General features: G+C 50.6%; 1 protein-coding gene across 2 annotated transcripts in view; it reads left to right on the top strand.

Annotated features, from left to right (window-relative positions):
• The window catches only part of BMP7 (bone morphogenetic protein 7), an 84,575-nt gene that overhangs the window by 42,959 nt on the left and 20,271 nt on the right, over positions 1-21,345 (top strand). For both annotated transcript variants that reach the window (XM_055544637.1, XM_055544638.1), the window contains exon 3: positions 13,356-13,504. In XM_055544637.1, the coding sequence (XP_055400612.1) occupies positions 13,356-13,504 (149 nt within the window). The remainder of the gene's footprint in view (positions 1-13,355; positions 13,505-21,345) is intronic.

The raw sequence follows: 21,345 nt of genomic DNA on the forward strand, positions 1-21,345 counted from the left end.
TTTGTGACCCGGGGGACTGCAGCCTGACAGGCTCCTTTGTCCTGAATTTCCCAGTCAAGGATACTGGAGTGGGTTGCCATGTCCCCCTTCAGGGGATCTTCCCCATCAAGGACTGCTCCTGTGTCTCCTGTGTCTCCTACACTGGCAGATGGATTCTTCACCACTGTGCCACCTGGGAAGCCCAATGACATTCATGAGTTTGGTGCATTTGCTATATTTAAGGAACCAATGTTGACGCATTATTATTATGAACTGAAGTCAATAATTGACCCAGGTTTTCCTGTTTTTTTCTCAGTGTCGTCTTCCGCTCTACGACATCACGTGACATTTGGTCGTCACGTCTCCTTGGGCACCTCTTGCCTGTGGGTTTCTTATGCCTTGCTTTTTCCTGGTGACCTTGACAATCAACCAGCTTTAGACAGAGCACTTAGTCATAATCCTTTGCTACTGTTGCTCATCTGTCTCAACCTGACCTCTTTCAAAATCCAACTTGACACCCACATCCTCCAAATCTGCACGCAGGTGGTCAAGATCGCCGGGTCCTCAGCCTGTGGCCTCTGGGGCCTTCGACCATCGCACCCCTGGTGCCTGACACACATCCTGTGGTTACTCTTCTTGAGTGAAAACTAGATGATGAGAGCCTAAAAGGGGGTAGGATTTTAAATTTTGTCGGCTCTTCCTCAGAGCCTAGTTAGGGACTTTTAAAGATGACACTTGGGTCCAAAAGCAGATGTCTCATTTCCCCTTGATGCTGTGGGTGAGGGATTTGGGCTCAACCTTTGCCTCCAGGGTTGGGTCCACAGGCCAGGGGAATAGGGGTGCGGGGTGGTTTGTGAGTCAGGTTTTCAGGTGGGACAAGCGTTCGAAGGAGCAGCTCCCAGAGAAGCCAGTCCTTGTCGAAGGAAGAAGAATGGGGTGTCTCCTTGGAGAGCGTCTTCCAGCAGAGCCCCTGGAAAACGTCTCCCAGCATTACACATGCAGGGCAGGCTTCCCTCACAGCTCAGCTGGTAAAGAATCCACCTGCCATGCAGGAGACCTCGGTGCAATTCCTGGGTTGGGAAGATCCCCTGGAGAAGGGAAAGGCTACCCACTCCAGTATTCTTGGGCTTCCCCTTGTAGCGCAGCTGGTAAAGAATCTGTCTGCAATGCGGGAGACCTGGGTTCGATCCCTGGGTTGGGAAGATACCCTGGAGAAGGGAAAGGCTACCCACTGCAGTATTCTGGCCTGGAGAATTTCATGGACTGTACAGTCCATGGGGTCACAAAGAGTCGGACACGACTGAGTGACTTTCACACGTGCAGGGCTCGCGGCACATCCCTCCTTCTTCCTAGGAGAAGAATCCATGAGGTCTGTAGTCTTGATTCCTGTAAGAGGGACCGCCCACCAGCTTCCCCTTCATCCCTGGGTCTTCTCTCCAAGGTCCTGTGCCCACAGGTGCCCGCTATAGATCATCACGGGGACGGAGTCCCTGGCTGCCCAGGATGGGCACTCCTGCTGTGTTGACCTTGCCAGCTGTGACCTGGGACAAGGCCTCCTCCCTGTGACGGCTGGCTGGAGCCGCAGTCTAGATGCTTCTGCTCGGCACTGCCCTCTCCTGCCCCGGGGCTTTCTCTGACCCCAGGATGCAGGCAACCCACTGCAGAGTCAAGCCCTCGGAGCATCCTTCCGCCGCAGGTGGGCAAGGGCAAGTGGATGTTAACTCCAGCCTCCTCATGCCCCAGGAAGTACCATGCAGAGCTGTGTTCAGACAGTGTCCGGGGGCGCCTGGCGGGTGTGAGCCCCAGATGCCCACAGTTCCATGTTTTGACCTCTTTCCATCCCTGCCTCACTTCCCGCCCCCTTCCTGGTGGTTCCTGGGGTCACTTCTCAGAGAAACCACTTGCATTCAAGCCTTTGACTCAGGATCTTCTCCTGAAAGAAAGAAAGTGAAGTCGCTCTGTCGTGTCTGACTCTTTGTGACCCCAAGGATTATAGCCTACCAGGCTCCTCTGTCCATGGGATTTTCCAGACAAGCATACTGGAGTGGGTTGCCATTTCCTTCTCCAGGGGATCTTCCCGACCCAGGGATCGAACCTGAATCTCCCCCATTGCAGGCAGATACTTTACCGTTTATCTTCTCCTAGGGGAGGGACAAAATGTAACAGAGGACAAGTGTGCCCACCTGGTAGGGCTGGCAGGGGTACAGTGGCATAAGGCACGTGTGATGCCTGGCACAGGGGTGTGTCCTCAGCCTGCCCGCTCCCTGTCACCTCTTAGCACCCCTCCCTGCTCTGCATCGCGATCTGGTCTTTGTTTTTGAAAACCTGGACTGTGGTCCTCACAGCACTTGCTCTGTCTGCAAACTCCATTGCTGAGTTCATTTCCTTTTTCCCAGCTTCACTTAACTTTTTTTGCGTCTGGGTTTGGAATCTTAAAACAGCCTGTGGTTCTTTTTTTTTTTGGGAAAAAAAAAAAGGTAGGAAAGATGACCCAACATGAGTGTGTTTGTTTATTCCTTGAGTGTGTGCGTGAAGGAGGCTGAATTTACCTTGTGCTATTTCGGGCTGGAACTGGAGGCTGGAGGAAATGGAGCAACTGGGGAAAGTCTCGAAAGATGAGTCTCCCATGCTCGGCATCTCGCCCACCCGCCCCCGGGATGCCAGACGCAGGCAGCTGCCTGGCGCGTGGGATTTCCCGTCTCAGAGCTCCACAACGTGCCCCACAAGGCCTGGTTGTTCTGGGAGCACCCAGGGGCCTTTATATCTCACCTCTGAGCTCTGAAATCCCCAGCATGGCTCACTTCTCAGTGTTTGGTTTCTGTAGGGATCATACCCAGGGTGAACAGAATTCCAGACCACCAGTTTTCTGGGAATTCTGTGGCCCAAACCCTGGAATCTTAAGTAAGCAGGAACAAGAGTTGGGTCCCAAAATAAACTGGAGGTTGACTTTCTTCCTAGTCGAGGTCCCCTGCCCGTCTGTGTCCTCTGGCTTTCTCCTGACAACATGCAGATCAAGGAGCTAATCTTGACTGAGGGCTGAGGACACAGAAGTGGAGGAGGTGAAGCCTAGGCGGCCAGGCAGCCTCCAACTGGGATGGGCTGGGGGCGGTTTGGCCACCCTGTGACTACCCAGGCAGGCCCTGTGCAAGGTGGGGGACGTGGAGGTGCCTGGGCATGGACCAGCCTGTGTTACCAGGCAGCCTGGTGCCCCTGAGCTGGAAGAAGACTCCCGGTGGGTATGGAGTGGATGGTGGCCTGAGGCCCAGGGAGGTGGAGGTAAATCCATCTCTGGAGACACCTGTGTGGGTGTGCGCTCAGTTGCTCAGTCGTGTCTGACTCTTTGTGACCCCATGGACTATAGCCCACCAGGCTCCTCTGTCCATGGAATTTCCGACACAAGAATACTGGAGTGAGTTGCCATTTCCTCCTTCAGGGGATCTTCCCGACCCAGGAATCAAACCCATGTCTCCTTCACTGCAGGCGGATTCTTTACCTCTTTGCCACCAGAGAAGCCCAGAGGCACTTGAATCATTAGAAACAACACTCACTCTTCCTTTTTTTGAGTAACATAAAACTACAGAAAGTGACACCAGAAAACCTCCCTGCCTGAAACGAAACTCCAGTTAGCAGCACCTTCATTCAAAGGTCTTTGAAACCTACTGTGTGCTGTGTTGGTTGCTAGATCCTGGGACTCCAACAGAGGTGAGCAAAGCAGGACTGGTTCCTGCCGCCGAGGAGCTTACAGTGTGTTGGAGTGAGAGGAAAACCTGAGAACCATACGAGCACATTTCAGCTCCAATCTGAGTGCTGCAAAGGAGAGGCCGTGAGGCTGGAAGAGGATGCGCCCATCAGGCAGGGGCTTCCCTGGGGGGTTGCAGGGTGTCCAGGTGTGACAGGGGAAAAAGGACAGGGAACAGTGTTCCAGGCAGTGGGAACAGCATGGACCATGGCCTGGAGTGGGCGGAATCTGGCCCAGATGAAAGTTTGAAAGGAGGCTGGGGTGGCTGGAGCCCTGGGGGGCAGACAGAAGAACAGTGGGGTGGCAGAAGGTGTTGGAGAGGGAGGGGGACCAGACCCCCCCAGAGCCTATAGGAAGGGTGACAGAATGCCCCCCTGGAGTCAACAGTGCCTCCTTTTTCTCCCCAGTGTTTCCAGTTTGGACCAGCAGTTACAGCTTCTCCTTTTTCATGAAACACTGGGGAATTTGGCTTTCTTATTCTAAGAGCTAATAAAGGGCTTAGAGCAGGGCGGTGATCTGTTCAGAATGGAGGTTCTGAAGGCCCAGCAGGGCTGCTGGGGATGGAATCAGGGAGGGGCCAGAAGGGTGGAAAGAAGATGCTGAGCTTCCTCTAGGTGGCTGCTCTCCCTCCACCCCAGGAGCTCTGTAAGCTCCCCTGAGCCTCACTCTCCTTCCTGTGAAAGGGACAACAGGACTTGCCTCTTAGGTATCATGGGGTTCAATGGGCCGTTTCCATGCCAGGCCTGTTCTAAGACTGCTGCCTCTTGGAGGGGCAGAACGATGTGGTTGTGAGTGAGCTCTGCTGTATCCCGGAGCCTTGAGCCTTCAGCTCCATGCAGGCATCTCAACTGTACTCAGTTAATGCATCCTTAGAATAGTGCTCATTGCTATCCCCACTTTACAAACAAAAGAGCCTTCCCAGGATCACTCTGCTATGATTTGATTTCAACTTTCCTAGGATCCAAAGCCCTACTTCACAATCCTACATCCCTGACCTCCTCAGAGTATGATCTACCCTGGGGGGAATCTTGAGCTCCACTTAGACCTCCTGGCTGTTTTCTCCAGCTGGTAGCTGCATCCCATTTTTAGTTCCAGTCCTCATCGCTCTCCACTGCCGGCCCCCATGATCTGCATGTGTACCTAAGTTCAGAGCCTCTGTAATCACTCTTCATGGCCAGAGGAGACAGTGCTTTGCAGCAGGATCTCTCAGTTCAGTCGCTCAGTCATGTCCAACTCTTTGCCACCCCATGGACTGTAGTGTGCCAGGCTTCCCTGTCCATCACCAAATCCCAGAGCTTTTTCAAACTCATGTTCATTGAGTCGATGATGCCATCCAACCGTCTCATCCTCTGTCATCCCCTTCTCCTCCCGCCTTCAATCTTTCCCAGCATCAGGGTCTTTTCCAATGACTCAGTTCTTCCCATCAGGTCGCCAAAGTATTGGAGTTTCAGCTTCAGCATCAGTCCTTCCAATGAATGTTCAGGACTGGTTTCCTTTAGGATGGACTGGTTTGATCTCCTTGCAGTCCAAGGGACTCTCAAGAGTCTCCTCCAACACCACAGTTCAAAACCATCAATTCTTCAGTGATCAGCTTTCTTTATAGTCCAAAGAACTATATACAGTTTCTTTATAGTCCAGGATCTCTCAGAGCCTCTCAAGAGCTGATGTGCATCGTGAAATCTCTTAGTGCCTTCTGGTGCTTGCTCTTGGTGCTTTCTGGTCTTATTTGAATACAGAACTTTGTGGTCTTCAACCTGTTCATTTTCCTCTCTTAATACTTTATTTGTGGGAGACTGTTTCTGAGAGCTTGGCAAATTGCAACCCTTCCTCTTGCAAACGGGGCAACAGAGACCCAGACCTTAATGGCTGCTGATCTGTGTCCTGACTTTGATAACATAGGCCTCGTGGGCTCTGGGAAGGAGTGTCCTTGACCCTCCTGTGAATGCCCTGGTAGGTGGATGGGGAAGGGAAGAGAAGAGGGAGACAGACAGAGACAGATAGACAGACAGTCCTGGCGGTGAGGAAGCTGTGGGCTGGTGACTCGTGCTCTGGCTGCGGGAGGATATTGTGCTTTAGTGTGTGTATTTTTCCACCTTTCTCCCCCAAATGACTTAATTTTAGGCTTCCTGGATAGGCACAGCCTTAAGAAAAAAAAATGTTTAAAAAAAGCCTTGGACCTCCCTGACTTCATATTCCCGTCCTGGGGTCACCAGGGACTGTCTGGGTGACTTGGAAGAGAGATGGGGCATTCCCTGAAGCCCAGTGGGGTGCTGGGATCTGGGCTGGGTCCTCCCCTGCCCAGAGGGGCACTCCCAGGACCGAGAGCCTCAGGGCAGCCACGCCCCACTTCCTCTGTGGGCTTCTTTGATCTCCTTCCCCGCTTCCCTGCAGGGCTGATGTTTGCCGGCTGGGCCGACTCCAGGTGCATGGTGGCGGGGCTGCTGCCTTCCCAGCCTGACTCATCCTTAGCAGCGCCATCGCCTGCTCCCCCTCCGTGACATCGAATTAGTCTGGGAAAGCTCTGGCCTCTCCATCGCTTACTGCCTTCTGAGGAGTGTTCGCGAGGCCCAGAAACCGTTTACAACATGTAGGGTTTTAAAAGTAAAATGTCCAGCCCTGCAGTTTCCCAAAGAGCCATAGGGTGAGGGTGAGGGTCAGAACAGGGCTGAGGGAGAGTCTGTGTGCTGTGCTTAGTTGCTCAGCCGTGTCTGACTCTTTGTGAACCCTATGGACTGTAGCCTGCCAGGCTCCTCTGTCCTTGGGGTTCTCCAGACAAGAATACTGGAGTGGGGATCTTCCCAACCCAGGGATCAAACCTGAGTTTCCTGCATCGGCAGGTGGATTCTTTACCACTGAGCCACCTGGGAAGCCCTACGGAGAGTCTACCCAAAGCCAATTATTTCCATTCCCTGCTTAAAACTTGCCAGCCACCCAGCTCTCCCAGCATCGGAACCTTCCCGTGGTTGGAGGCTGCCCTGCAGGTTCGTGCCACCACCCGCCCTTGTGCTCACCGAGCTCCCACAGCCCCTCCACGGTTGCCTCTCTCATGAGATTTTGCACATTCTGTTCCCTCTGTTGGAACACGCTTCCTTCCCTGAGCTTCATCAGCCCTGCTCACCTTTCTGGCCTCCCTCAGGAGACACTTTTCAAGGAATGACCTCCCTGGACAGCCTCACCCCTCGAATCTGATGCTTTCCTTTGTCTTGCTCACCCTGAGGGTCCTTCCTCAGGGTTTACTTGTCCTCAGGTGAGATGCACTCACAGCCCCTGGACCATAGCTCTCTCTCCTCCCTGCAGAGCCCAGGGGCCAGAGGAATCCTCAGGCTTCCCATCCTGCCACTTTCAGGCTTGTGTTCCCAGGAGCTAAGTGTGTGCAAAGTGTTAATGATTTCTCCGAGGCCCTGGGTGGAGTGGTTGGCATCTTGCATCCTGCGTGGGGCTCCACTGCCCCAGGAATGGGTTGTGGGCAAAGGCCCTCCTTGAGATCACAGTCTCTAAATAGTCTCTAAGGAACCACAGGGCCGGAAAAAAAAAAAAAAAGGCAGGGAAGGGGCGGAAAGGAAAGGACTTTCCACCTTCCTACGCTGGAGATTTTAAAATATCCACTTTTCTGTCATAGTAGGACTTTCCAGAGGGAGGTGGGTTGAGATGCTGGAAACTGGGTCAGGTGATGGCATGGGCTTCCTCCTGCTTCCCCCTGTGGGTTAGATTTCAGGTGCTCTCCTGGGTGTCCCTGGGAGGGGGAGCCTGCAAGCCCCAGCAGTACTCTGACCCCAGTGAAAAGTGAAAGTGTTAGGTACGCAGTTGTTTCAGACTCTTTATGACCCCAGGGACCATAGCCCACCAGGCTCCTCTGTCCATGGAATTCTCCAGGCAAGAATACTGGAGTGGATTGCCATTCTCTTCTCCAGGGGATCTACCTGACCCAGGAATCGAACTCAGATCTCCTGTATGACAAGCAGACTCTTTGCCATCTGAGCCACCAGGGAAGCCCACTCTATCCCCAGGCCAGTGGTTAAATATTGACACCCCTCCCTGCCACAGAGTTGGGATCACTGGTGGTTTGTGCCTCACACAGAACAAGGATTTGGGGGAGCCTGGGTTTCGGGAGGGGAGAAATCTGCTTTTGGGGTCTTCTGGTGTTTCTTTCATTGGAAGGTTAAGTTTGTTCACCAGCCCGGCTGCCTCTATGAGCCTGGAGGAGTGGGCAGAACTGTCCCCACACCGAAGAGGAGGTGAAGCCAGGCCAGCCACCGTGCCGGGGTTTGCTCCGCTGACCCAGTAAAACATGGAAATATTCAAACTCGTACTGTCTCACTTCTTTCAGAAACAGATGGTGCTTGCTGACTTGAGCCAACGTTGATGTGTGTGTAGAGGAGAGAAACACCCTTCAGAAGGAACTGTTGCTGCAGCTCCGGAGTATTTGTGTTTAGGTTCCCCACGTATAGGTGTGCCATATTAGAAAAAGCTGTTAGCATCGTGACACTGTGCTCTATATTTTGAACTTAGGTTGGCTTTATTCACTTTTTAAAATATGGCTTCACTGAGATATAATTCACATACCATCATCCAGTCAACCTTGTAAAACGTACTATTCATTAGTTTTTAGTATATTCAGAGTTGTGCTGTTTAAGGGGCTTTCCTGGTGGTTCAGTAATAAAGAATTCACCTGCCAATGCCGGAGACACAGGTGACGCTAGTTCGATCCCTGGGTCAGGAAGATTCTCCGGAGTAGGAAATGGCAACCCACTCCAGTGTTCTTGCCTGCAGAATTCTTGGACAGAGGAACCTGGCGGGCTACAGCCCATGGGGTTGCAAAGAGCTGGACAGGACTTAGCGACTAAACAACAGCAGCAATGGCTAATGATGTTGACCCTCTGTCTGTGTGTTCCCTGGCCATTTGTGTGTCTTTAAAGAAATGTCTGTTCAAATTGGCCTTCTCCACCTTTGGAATCATGCTAGCTTTACAGTATAGCTTCTCAATTTGCCTCTTGTGTTTTCTTGACCAGTTTTTATAAGAAGCAATTTTCTCTTAATAATTTGGTGAACTTGGTAAAAATACAGTATCAAAGCATCTGGGTGTGGATTGGGGAAGGTGTTTTACTCCTATTTCAATTCACTAGTACATATTTAGTAACTTGACTCAAATTTTCTATTTCTTTTTTCTTAACCAATGTTAGCATATTATATTTTCCCAGAAATTTGCAAGTTACACATCCTGTTTATGACACCTTCTTACTTAATACCATATATCCCCGTTGTCAACAAGTACATGCTTTGATGGAGCTGTGAAGCAGTGGGGTGTGCTCTCTGTTTTCACTCGTCTGTCCCTCTCAATAGATTAAGGGTAGTTGTCCATTTTTCTGTTCTGAACAGTGTGACTGTTGTTTGGGTTCTATCTCTGTGGTGAACAAGCCACCCACAATGCGGTGGCTAGAACAACAATCGTTTAATTGCTCAGGAATTTGGGCAGGGCTCAGCCGGGCAGTTTTTCTACTATTGGTAGTGTCTGTTGTAGTCCCCAATGAAGCTGGGAGCTTGGCTGGGGCCGGAACACCCTAGATGCACCTCCCGTGAGGGCTGATTTGGTTTCTGTCTCTTTCTCCCCTCATAGACCCTCCTCCTCCACAGCTGCTGCCCTGTTCCCCTTCCGTGCCTTCTCTCCAGTAGATGAGTCAGGGTTGCCAGTCCAGTGGGCAGCAGAGCAGATCCGAGAAGCCTGTTGCGTTCTTGCCCTGGACATGGCAGGGCCTCCTTCCCACTGGTCCGCAGCAAGTCAGATGGTCACTGCAGATGTGAGAGGTGTGAGCAGACTTCCTGATTTATGAGAGTGCTGCGCATAGGGAGGGAGAGGAGGAATTGTTGATGTCACGATTGCAGACAATGCATGACTGTGAACATCCTGATACACTTTGATGAATGTTGGTGTCAAAGGTGAACGTTGTTTGAGTGGACATGTGGTCTATTGTTCTGAGGATCTTAGGAAATCACATAAGGACTGGAACCAGGATAAAGTCCCCATCCTAGAATTTCTTGCTGTCTAGCAGGGACTGTGCACCAACACTGGCATGACTTGGAGTAACTATAGAAATGCTCCAAGAGCCTTGGGAGTTTATCCTTAGAGTAGTCTTCCCTCAGCTCCCTCACCTGCTGCAGGAGAGGACATTCTGGCCATTTTACAGAGAAGGAAACTGAGGCTCTGCAATCAGCTGGCTTGCCCTATTTGCTTCCTTCCTTCCCTGCTGCCTGGATTTGATCCCACGCCCCTTCTTTAATATTTTCTCTGCTCCCCACAATGTTGCGACAATAACATGCATCATGCAGGACTGAACACGCTCCTGATCTCTTGCCCCTTGGTGAGAGGGTGCGTTAAGGAGGTGACGAGGCTCAAGTGCCCAAGTCCTCAGGTCACGCTTCCAGCACTGTGTCCTGGTTCTCTCACTTTCAAGGTTTATCAATGTGGACTTTTGTCCTCCCCTCTCTAAACCTCACTCTGCTGCTGCTGCTAAGTCGCTTCAGTCGTGTCCGACTCTGCGACCCCATAGATGGAAGCCCACCAGGCTCCCCTGTCCCTGGGATTCTCCAGGCAAGAACACTGGAGTGGGCTGCCATTTCCTGCTCCAATGCATGAAAGTGAAAAGTGAAAGGGAAGTTGTTTAGTCATGTCCGACTCTTAGTGACCCCATGGACCGCAGCCTACCAGACTCCTCTGTCCATGGGATTTTCCAGGCAAGAGTACTGGAGTGGGGTACCATTACCTTCTCCGAAACCTCACTCTACTTGCGTATAAAATGGGAACAGTAACCTGATTGTTGGAGATCAGGGAGCTGGTACACAGAAAGCACCTAGATTGTCAGCAGTGGCAAAGGGGAGAGAGGGCATTTAGGTTCCCTGAAGCCCAGGTGACATTAGCGGCAAAGAATCTGCCAGTTGAGGAGCTGTGAAGGACATGGATTCAGCCCTTGTGCAGGGAAGATCTCTTGGAGAAGGGCATGGCAACCCACTCCAGTATTCTTGCTTGGAGAATTCCATGGACAGAGGAGCCTGATGGGCTACCATCTACAGGGTCGCAAAGTGTCGGACATGACTGAAGTGACTTGGCACACACGGGGTCCCCACCCTGACATGTCCAGCTTCTGCTGTCACCTGGGCTGAGTCAGGAAGGTCGGTGTGTTCGTGGTGAATACACATGTCATAAAGGGCTTGTTCATTCCTCCTGGTGTAAGAGCCATTGATTTCTAATGAGATGCTCCAGGTGGTGTCGAGAAATTCGCACTTTCCCAGCCATCTGTCTGGATGTAGCTGCTGAGTAATTTCTCGCCTGTCCCGTTCATGGGGCCAACCTGGGGCTGAGCCCTCCGTCTCAAAGCGGAGCCTGTGTGAGCATCCCACTCCCCCACCTCTACAGGGCTGTCCTGTTCCAATGCCTTCCACTAAGGCTTGGCTCTTCTCAGCAAGGCTGGAACACACTGCGAACCAGGACTCAGGGGAGGGAGACTGCGCTCGCATGCACGTTGATTCACAATGAGTCAACGCTCGCCTGTAACATCTGGCCCTCGATGTCCCGGCTGTAATAAGAGAATGTTTAGTATCGTTTGGCAAAGCGTTCTCTCTCCAAAGGCCTGATTCTGTTCCCTGAGTTACTATTCATTGTTTTACTGTCCATCAGGGCCTATCCGGATATCTGGTCACATTTTCCTGCAAATAACAATTTTCTGGCAGAGTCGCCACCCAGGTTGATGACTTCTGTGCTGCAGTGTGGCGGTTTCCTGCTGGGGCCCTGGGAGCCTGAGCGAGTGAGGGGATTGTTTCGGAGTGTGTTTCTTCTCTCATCTGTTAATTGTTGAGAGCAGCGAGCTGGTTCGTTGACAGTCTTGGTAACTCTCCATAGCTAGGAAAGCCATCAAGGCAAATTGGAGATGAAGAGAGTGGAAATTCTCATTTGGGATCTGGGTGAACATCCTTCTGCAAGTCAGTTTTTTGAAGCTACATCTGAAAGGGCCCCGAGAAAAAATAGAAGTAAATGGGTCACGGAAGATTGTCTCCTTATCTTAATTCGGTTTGGCCGTGAAAGTTGAACAGCATCCTCAAAATGTTCTATGGCTCTAAAAAGTCTTGCTTGCTAGTCTGATCTCTCTGTATTACAGAGGCAGTGAGTGTCCTACAGTCACAAGAGACTGTGGTTTGGTTGGCTAAGAGACAAGTCACCGTCTTGTATTGTGGCTCCGCTTGTTGTCCGTAAGCTCAGAAGTCGTATCTCAATCACGTGCATGGTGGTGGTGGTTTAGTTGCTCAGTCGTGTATGACTCTTTGCGACCCCATGGATGGTAGCCTGCCAGGCTCCTCTGTCCGTGGCATTTCCCAGGCAAGAATACTGGAGTGGGTTGCCATTTCATTCTCCGGGGAATCTTCCTGACCCAGGGATTGAACCTGGGTCTCCTCCATTGCAGGCAGATTCTTTACTGACTGAGCCATGTAATTTCCCAGGAAAATTAGATTCCCCCCAACATGAAAAAGATTGTCAATACCTTGGAGCAGGAACTGGTTGGATGCTGTTCATCACTGTACCCACTGCCTGGTACAGTATAGGAGCTCAAATATATTAACTGGCTATCAAAGGACTCAAAATTTTTGTTTTGAATTCTTATAATTAAAAGTTGCAAAAGGGACATTATGATATCTTATATACTAGAATTCTACTATCTAGGAGTGTAAAAATTCATTCATCCATCCATCCATCTTTCTTCCATTCATCTATCATTTTCCATCCATCCATCCTTCCATCCATCTTCCATCCATCCATCCATCCATCTTCATCCATTCACCCTCCATCCTTATAATGATGTTTGCTGGGGGTCCACTTCCTAATGCTTGGTGGCCTCATGAAGAAATTATATAGTGTGGAAATAAGGAGCATCTCTGCACTGGTGCTCAGATGCCAGGCTGAAGCTCCAGTCTAGCATCTTCCTGGCTAAGTGACCTTGGGCAAGTCATGGTTTTATCGTGGATCCATCAGAGATGGTAATACCCCCACAATTTAGTGTTGTAAGAACTGAATGAGACAACATGTGTAGAGCTCTTGGGACAGTGCCTGGCAAGTGGTGTATAAGTGAACAAGGGTGAACTTCTGTTCCCTGAGACTTCTAGCCATGGAGATGGTGGGATTCCTGCCTTCCTGTGCTCTGTCCCACTAGTATCCCCTCAACATTGTTGTTGTTCATTCACTCAGTCGTGTCTGACTCTCTGCAACCCCATGGACTGCAGCACACCAGGCTTCCCTGTCTTTCACCATCTCCCGGAGCTTGCTCAAACCCACGTGCATTGAGTCAGTGATGCCATCCAACCATCGCATCCTTTGTCACCCCCAACAAATCTGAAGGGCACGTCTGTCTCGTAGCAGCTCCTTGTCTCCTGTGTGTATCTCTTTACCCCCGTTCTGCACTCTGTCTCCCATCAGGGGTCTCCATGGCTGGATCTTGGTCTGATGAATGCACTTTGTTGGGGGAGGGGCTGGCGGACCTCCTGCCAGCTCCCCCACTCACACAGTCCTCCCATGCACCAGTGGCTGACTGGCTGACCGGGGTGACCGAGCCACAACCTGCTGACCTGGAGCCTGCGTCTCTCTCCTCTCTTGCAGGGAGTCCGACCTGTTCCTGCTCGACAGCCGCACCCTCTGGGCCTCAGAGGAGGGCTGGCTCGTTTTTGATATCACAGCCACCAGCAACCACTGGGTGGTCAACCCGCGGCACAACCTGGGCCTGCAGTTGTCGGTGGAGACTCTGGACGGTAAGTCCCCGGCCAGCACCCCAGCTCGTGCTGATGCAGCCCGCAACTGTAGACCCCGGGGGGACCTCAACTCATGTCTATTAGGACCAGGTTTCCTCTGCTCCCTACCCCATCAGCACTTCCTATCGAGCATTCTAATCCAAATGAAAGCAGTCTCTACCCCTTTTTCATATGGCATTTATACTGTTGGCCAAAGCTGGGTTGGTAAGGCCTCATTGCTCCAAGTGTGGTTCCAAAGCAGCACAGGTGGCCCCACCGTTAGAAATGCAGACTCTCTGGCCCATCCCAGGCCTGCCCTATCTGACCTGCACTGCAGCTGAGCCCCTAGTGATGCTCGCACATGCAACATCTGAGCCGTGCTGACGCAGGCCCCTCAAACTCAGGACACAGGACATCCTGGGGTGTCTTGGGCTTTGTAGGATGTTTCATGGTATCCCTGGCCTCTCCCCACTTGAAGCCAATAGCCTCTCCCACTTGTGACACCAAAAATGTCTCTAGACATTGTCAGATGTCCGCTGCAGGGCAAAATCACCCCAGTGAAGGACATTGCACAGGTGTGAGGCATGAACCCCCTTCCAAGAGACTGAATGTAGTGCCGACTCCCGAATACTTGGAGAAGCTACTGTTTGCCCTCCCCCAGCATCTCTCCCACATGCCATGGCCGTGTTTTCTGAGAAGGGCAGACAAGAAGGCAAGTGGAGCAGTAGGGTGGGCCTGGCTGTGCCAATTTTTCCTTCCACAAAGTCTATTTCTTACGAAGTGGGGGTGGTTTTAGGATGTGCAACATCTTTCTTATACCAGTTTTAAAAAATTTATATTTTAGTGTGTTATGTTGTGTTAGTTACTCAGTTGTGTCCAACTCTTTTATGACCCCCATGGACTGTAGCCCACCAGGCTCCTCTGTCCATGGGATTCTCCAGGCAAGAATGCTGGAGTGGGTTGCCATTTCCTTCTCCAGGGGATCTTCCCAATCCAGGAATCGAACCTGGGTCTCTTGCATTGCAGGAGGATTCTTTACTGACATCCCTCTGACATCCTTCCTCCAGCTGCTGCGTTCTGCCCCCCAGAGGGCAGGGATACCATGAAACATCCTACAAAGCCCAAGACACCCCAGGATGTCCTGTGTCCTGAGTTTGAGGGGCCTGCGTCAGCACGGCTCAGATGTTGTATGTGCGAGCATCACTAGTGGAAGCCCATATTTTAGTATAGGTATTAACAATACATGTTCTAGGCTCAAAATTTAAGTTCCAGATGTGTGCAACACTGAATGGTTTCCCTCTGACATCCTTCCTCCAGCTGCTGCGTTCCGCCCCCCAGAGGCAGCTATGTCCGAGTTATTGGGTACTTCCCTTGTGACTCAGCTGCAATGCGGGAGACCTGGGTTCGATCCCTGGGTTGGGAAGATCCCCTGGAGAAAGGAAAGGCTACCCACTCCAGTATTCTGGCCTGGAGAATTCCAGGGACTGTATAGTCCATGGGGTCGCAAGGAGTTGGACACGACTGAGCTACTTTCACTTCAAGGATGCCTTCTGGGCATCTAAGCTATTAAATGTATAGAGTCTGCTTTTTCCTCCCCCCACAATACTGGCATAGTCTACACAGTGTCCTTCACCTTGCTTTTTTCACCTGACAATGTATCTCGGAGGCTGGTCTTTTTCTGCCATTAAAGTGCTTCTCGTTCTTTAAAGGCTCTTGTGTGTCTGTGTGCATGTGGAGTGAATGCAGCCCTACTGCTCTCTCACTGTGTGACTGGACAATTTCCCTCATGTCCCAGAGCCTCCGTTCCTCATTTCCAGCACTCAGGTAATGAGAGGGCCTGGGCCATTGGGTTGTTCTGAGGTTGAGTGAGTTAATACAGAAGACTTTTAAAAATCATGTCCTGTACTAGTTTGCATTCCCACCAACAGTGTAAGAGGGTTCCCTTTTCTCCACACCCTCTCCAGCATTTACTGCTTGTAGACTTTTGGATCGCAGCCATTCTGACTGGCGTGAAATGGTACCTCATTGTGGTTTTGATTTGCATTTCTCTGATAATGAGTGATGTTGAGCATCTTTTCATGTGTTTGATAGCCATCTGTATGTCTTCTTTGGAGAAATGTCTATTTAGTTCTTTGGCCCATTTTTTGATTGGGTCATTTATTTTTCTGGAATTGAGCTGCAGGAGTTGCTTGTATATTTTTGAGATTAGTTGTTTGTCAGTTGCTTCATTTGCTATTATTTTCTCCCATTCTGAAGCCTGTCTTTTCACCTTGCTTATAGTTTCCTTTGTTGTGCAGAAGCTTTTAATTTTAATTAGGTCCCATGCAAACTAGTACAGCCACTATGGAGAACAGTGTGGAGATTCCTTAAAAATCTGGATATAGAACTGCCTTATGACCCAGAAATCCCACTGCTGGGCATACATACCAAGGAAACCAGAATTGAAAGAGACACGTGTAGCCCAGTGTTCATCGCAGCACTGTTTATAATAGCCAGGACATGGAAGCAACCTAGATGTCCATCAGCAGATGAATGGATAAGAAAGCTGTGGTACATATACACAATGGAGTATTACTCAGCCATTAAAAAGAAAACATTTGAATCAGTTCTAATGAGGTGGATGAAACTGGAGCCTATTATACAGAGTGAAGTAAGCCAGAAAGAAAAACACCAATACAGTATAATAACGCTTATATATGGAATTTAGAAAGATGGTAACGATAACCTTGTATGTGAGACAGGAAGAGACACAGATGTATAGAACAGTCTTTTGGACTCTGTGGGAGAGGGAGAGGGTGGGATGATTTGGGAGAATGGCATTGAAACATGTATAATATCATATATGAAACGAATCGCCAGTCCAGGTTAGATGCATGATACTGGATGCTTGGGGCTGGAGCACTGGGATGACCCAGAGGGATGGTGCGGGGCGGGAGGTGGGAAGGGGGTTCAGGATGGGGAACACATGTACACCTGTGGCAGATTCATGTTGATGTATGGCAAAACCAATACAATATTGTAAAGTAATTAACCTCCAATTAAAATAAATAAATTTATATTAAAAAAAAAGAAAATACCAGAAAAATAAATAAATAAAAATCATGTCCTGAGGTACACAGGAATCCCTTGGGCTTCTTGTGAAAATGCAGGTCCTGATTCAGCAGGTCTGGGGCAAAAGGAGGCTGTGGTCCAAACACCACCCCCCCCAAGTGATGCAGAAGCTGCTGGTCCCCAGACTGTGCTTTGAGTAGCGAGGGCTGAGAAGAGGACTCGACTCGTAATACACATGTCCTAGAAGTTGTTACTACCACCAAAAGTGACTCATCCAGTCCCCCTGTGATGAATGTCTAGAGTTTCCCGTCTTTCACTCTTACAAACAGGGCTGCAGTGCATATGTCCTTGGACCCTTGAGTGAGTGTAACTCTAGAAACAGTTCCTAAAAGTGACATTGTCTGTTTGTAGTTTTGATCAGTATTGTCAATTTGCCCTCCTGAGAGGTCATTCCATTTGTACAAGGGCACCGGTGCCCCTTCTTTGTTGGAAGGAAGATGCTCAGTTGTTCAGTCGTATCCAACTCTGTGTGGCCCCATGGACTGTAGCCTGTCAGGCTCCTCTGCCCTTGGAATTTTACAGGCAAGAATACTGGTGTGGTGTTTCCTCCTCCAGGGGATCTTTCTGACCCAGGGATCAAACATGCATCCTCCGCAGTGGCAGGCGTATTCTTCATCAGCTTTCAAACCTACCTGTCTTGGCTAATCCGATAGATGACACATGGGATCTCATAGTTTTGCTTTGCTTTTCTCTCCTCTGAGTGAGGCTGAGCCCTTCCTCTAAATTTGCCATTTCCTCCTTGTCTGTCTCCTCTGCCCATTGCTTGCAGAGGGTATTGGGCTTTTTCTGCTTTACATTTTAGGGACATTTGGTCCTTTGTGATTGAGCTGTAAATATTGTTCCAGTTTTTACTTTTTCTTTTACTGTGGTTAATGCTGGGTTTTGCCAAGTAGATTTAGACAGCATAGATACATTTTATCATTTTTTCTCCAGAATTATCTATGGCCACATGCTATATGGGAATGGTCACAGAGTTTAGGGCCACGCCTGTCTTCTTTCCAGTCTAGTCTTCTTCCTACTGACGGTTTTCCCGAGCTTCCCTCCCACCCTAAACTTTCCTTCCCCTTTCCGTGCCCCTAACACTTTATAGTGGGGTCCTAGAAGGTACTGTAGTTTCCTGTTGTTCTATAGCTGATTGGCAAGCTATGCATGGTGGACCAAATTCAGCCTCCAAGCTGTTTTGGGGTGCCTGTGAGCTAAGAATAGTTTTCAAATTTTTAAATGGCTGAGAAAAAATTTTTAAAGACTATTTTGTGACATAAAAGTATATGAGATCTACATTTTGGTGTCCATAAATAAAGTTTTAGTATTCCACAGTCATACTAACTGGTTTATGCCATCACCCGAGCCTGCTTTCGTGCTGTAACAACAGAGTGACGCTGTGGCCCAGAAATCTGGAAATACTATTTGCAGAAATGCTGTTTATAGAAGGAGTTTGCCACTACCAGAATTTCTCAAACCGTGTTCTGTGAGGAATCATGACCAGTTACGTGCAAGAAAGGCTAGGCTGGATGAACTAAGCAGGTTTCACTGCAGGACTTATCAGAGCCTTTATTTTGCCAATGCCCATTGTGAATCTCCTGATAGGGTCAACAGCGTAGATGAATTCCAAACTTATTTGGCAATAGGTTCATTCAGGTCTTCTTTGTTCTTAAAAGTCCCTGTGGAACATATTGGGTATGGGGCACAAATGAGGCTGAGGGAGACTTGATTGCTTTCTTCAGAGTGACCTTTTCCCTGAACTTGTGGATATGGGTTTGACCTGCTAACTTGACCTCAGTGGGTCTGGTGCTCCTCTGTCCTGCCTACCCTTCTGGCTCAGGATGGCTTAGGTTTGGCTTTTCTCTTAAGGGACACTCAACCCAGTGTCAAGCCTGCCAACCCCTTTCTCCCCCACACCCAGGGTCTTTGTCCCCCACCTTTTGCTGAGGCTTGGCATTTATTGAGGTGTCATAGCCCGATGGTTAGAGCCTGGGCTCAGGAGCTGGCTAACTCCTCAGGTTTGAGTCCCAGCTCTGCTGTTTCTAGCCACATGACACAGGATGAGTCACTTAATGTCCCTCATCTGGAAAATGGGGTTAATAATAGCTTCCACCTCTCAGGGTGGTTGTGAAGGATTAGATGAGCTCATGCCAGTGAAAAGCTTAATTGCTTAACATGTGGTAGCTGCTAAGCACAAAGTAAGTGCTTTCTGCCATTGTCTCCTATAATCCTCTCCATTACCAGTTGGGTGGATGCTATTATTAACATCTCCATGGGACAGGCGAGGGAACTGAGGCCCCTGAGGGGTGTTGAGTCTCTATATTCCATCAGCTGCCTCCATGCAGGAGGAGTATAGCCTAGTGGCCGCAAGATGCTGTCTAGAGTTAGGGTAAGGGTCCGATGCCGGGCCCCTGACTTGGTGCCTCACCTCCTCCCCTCCTAATGGGGCCCTGGGGCCGGGCATGGATGCTGCCGCCCTGGGACCTGACTTGTCCAGGTGCTGTGCACACTGAGGCAGCAAGTTTGGTCTGGTTGCCAGAGTCAGAGAAGGCCCACCCACCCACACCATCTGGGAGGGGCAGAATATTCAGTGGGCAGCTGGGCATGTGAGTTTTTGGATCTTTGAAGGGAGGATGAGATAAGAAGCGAGAGAGCCCAGCATTTCTGAGACCACAGGCTCCTGGCTGGGAAACTTTTCCTCCACGGGGTTCCTTCTATATCAGAATCCTCAGGGTGGCAGGCACATTGAACATACAGATTCCCAGGCTCCATCCCCAGACCCTCTGATGGCGAGTCCCCGAAGATGGGCCCAGGAATCTGCCTTTTCTCACAAGCTCCTCAGTAACTTGGAATCTGGCCCAGTGATAAGATTCTGGTGAAGTCATGCCCTGTGTTTTGGGGTACGCTGTTTAGGCTGGCCACATCTAAACGTGAGTTCAAACCTTTTCATGTTGGATGCCTACACAGGTGAAAGATCAGCGGGGCCTGCTGGGGAGTCCATGAATGCTGGGGTCCACGTGATGGGCAGATTAGTGGGCAAATAAGGTGTGCCAGCCCTGCATGGCCTGTGGAAACAGCCTGGTCCCTGCCCTGGGACCACTAGCTGTAACATGAACTCAGTGAGGGTCGCTGCCTTGGACAGCACCTGGAGGGGATGAGTTCCAGGGCGTGGCACCCGTGCCCAACTCCCAGTGCCCCATCTGGGAGGAGAGGGGATGGGGCCCTGAGCTAGGCGTGCAGCGTCTTACGGTGAGCTCACTTTCATCCTTGTGAAGTACAGGGGTTACAGACCTCCTTTCCTGATGTTTGGTGCGAGGTGAGGTGAGCCCGGGTCTCCAAATGCCGCCTGAGACCACCCAGGAAGCGTGTATCTGTTTCCTCTTCCTCCAGCTGCAGCCCTCCTGTCGGAGAGTGTGCACAGCTGGGGCCTCCGCCAGCCAGCAAGCCCCTGTGGGAGAAGCCCATAAACCCCTCGGGCACCTGGGGCTCATCAGGAACCAAGTGGGGAGCCTCATCTCATCTCTGAGGATGGGATGCTGCAGGAAGGAGGGCTGGTGTCTACTGTCCCTCCTTGCACAGACGAGGACAGGAAGCCCCTCCCCCACCACAGCCACAAAGGCTGGGCAGGTCCCCCACCCCCCAGGGGTGGTGGGAGAGGGGAGAAGAGGCCCCCTGAGCAGAAGAGACCCTGACACTAGAGTGGAGGGCCTGCCAGCTGGCAAGGGGGCTATCCAGGAGGTGCTGCTGAGAGCTGAACCCTCACAGCCTGCCTGGACCAGGGGATCTCATGCAGGAACAGAGCGGGTTTAGGCCTGCGGCTCCTACATTCACTCCAGGGCCCAGGAGCCTGGTGCTCCACAGGGAGGCCTCATGTGATTTTGGGAGTTCAGTCCAACCTCCTGATGCCATCCATGTCCCTTGTTCCTTGGGCATGATTATGGCTAGGAGGAAGAAAAGAGTGAATTCATGTAAAATGCTGAGCCCTGGGCCAGCACCCTGTCCACGGAATGACGTCACCAGCAGCCACACCTGGGGGCAGTGTGTCATTAACAAGCTCCTGCTGGATGCACAGCTGGCCATCCAGACAGAACCCAGGACCCTAAAGCGTCTTGGTTTCTGCCTGGCTGTTCTCTCCAAATCTCCTTTCCTGAGAAGAGAGTTTGAAAAAGGACCCAGAAGACAGTGGGTTTCCCACAGGACTAACTAGAGGAGCCAGCGTCACTGAAGTGGCCAGGGCTCCTCCCTCCATGCAAAAATATTAAAAATTATGTTTATAACAATCTGGGTATAACGATGAATATATCCTAGCTGGATTAAAAATGAAAACATTGTGTCCAGCCCTAAAAACCCCATGTTTTGTGTTATGATTTTAAGAGACGTTAGGATGTTTTCCTGGGCCCCTAAAAATACCATGGGCCTGACCACAGGGCCTGATGGTCAAGTCAGCCCTGGGCCTGCATGCCAGCCTGGGAGTGATGATGAACCCTCTGAGCCCCAGCACCTGGTGGTCAGAACCAGCTTCCTACCATCAAGGGCCTTTTGGCCTACGTTGAAAGCACATTTATTCACTCAACAAACATCTGTGTAGAGCTCTGATGGGCCAGGGGGCTATTGCAGACTCTGCTCCAGCTTGAACAAGATAAGGCTTCTCCCATCCTGAGGACAGCTCGGGGAGGTTCCTGCACATGGCATTCCTGATACTGCCTCCCATCGCCAAGCAACAGCGAAGTGAATACTGATTTGGGCTGGAGACTTTTACATCTTTGCAG

Source organism: Bubalus kerabau, chromosome 13, assembly GCF_029407905.1.
Source record: "Bubalus kerabau isolate K-KA32 ecotype Philippines breed swamp buffalo chromosome 13, PCC_UOA_SB_1v2, whole genome shotgun sequence".
Taxonomy (NCBI): domain Eukaryota; kingdom Metazoa; phylum Chordata; class Mammalia; order Artiodactyla; family Bovidae; genus Bubalus; species Bubalus kerabau.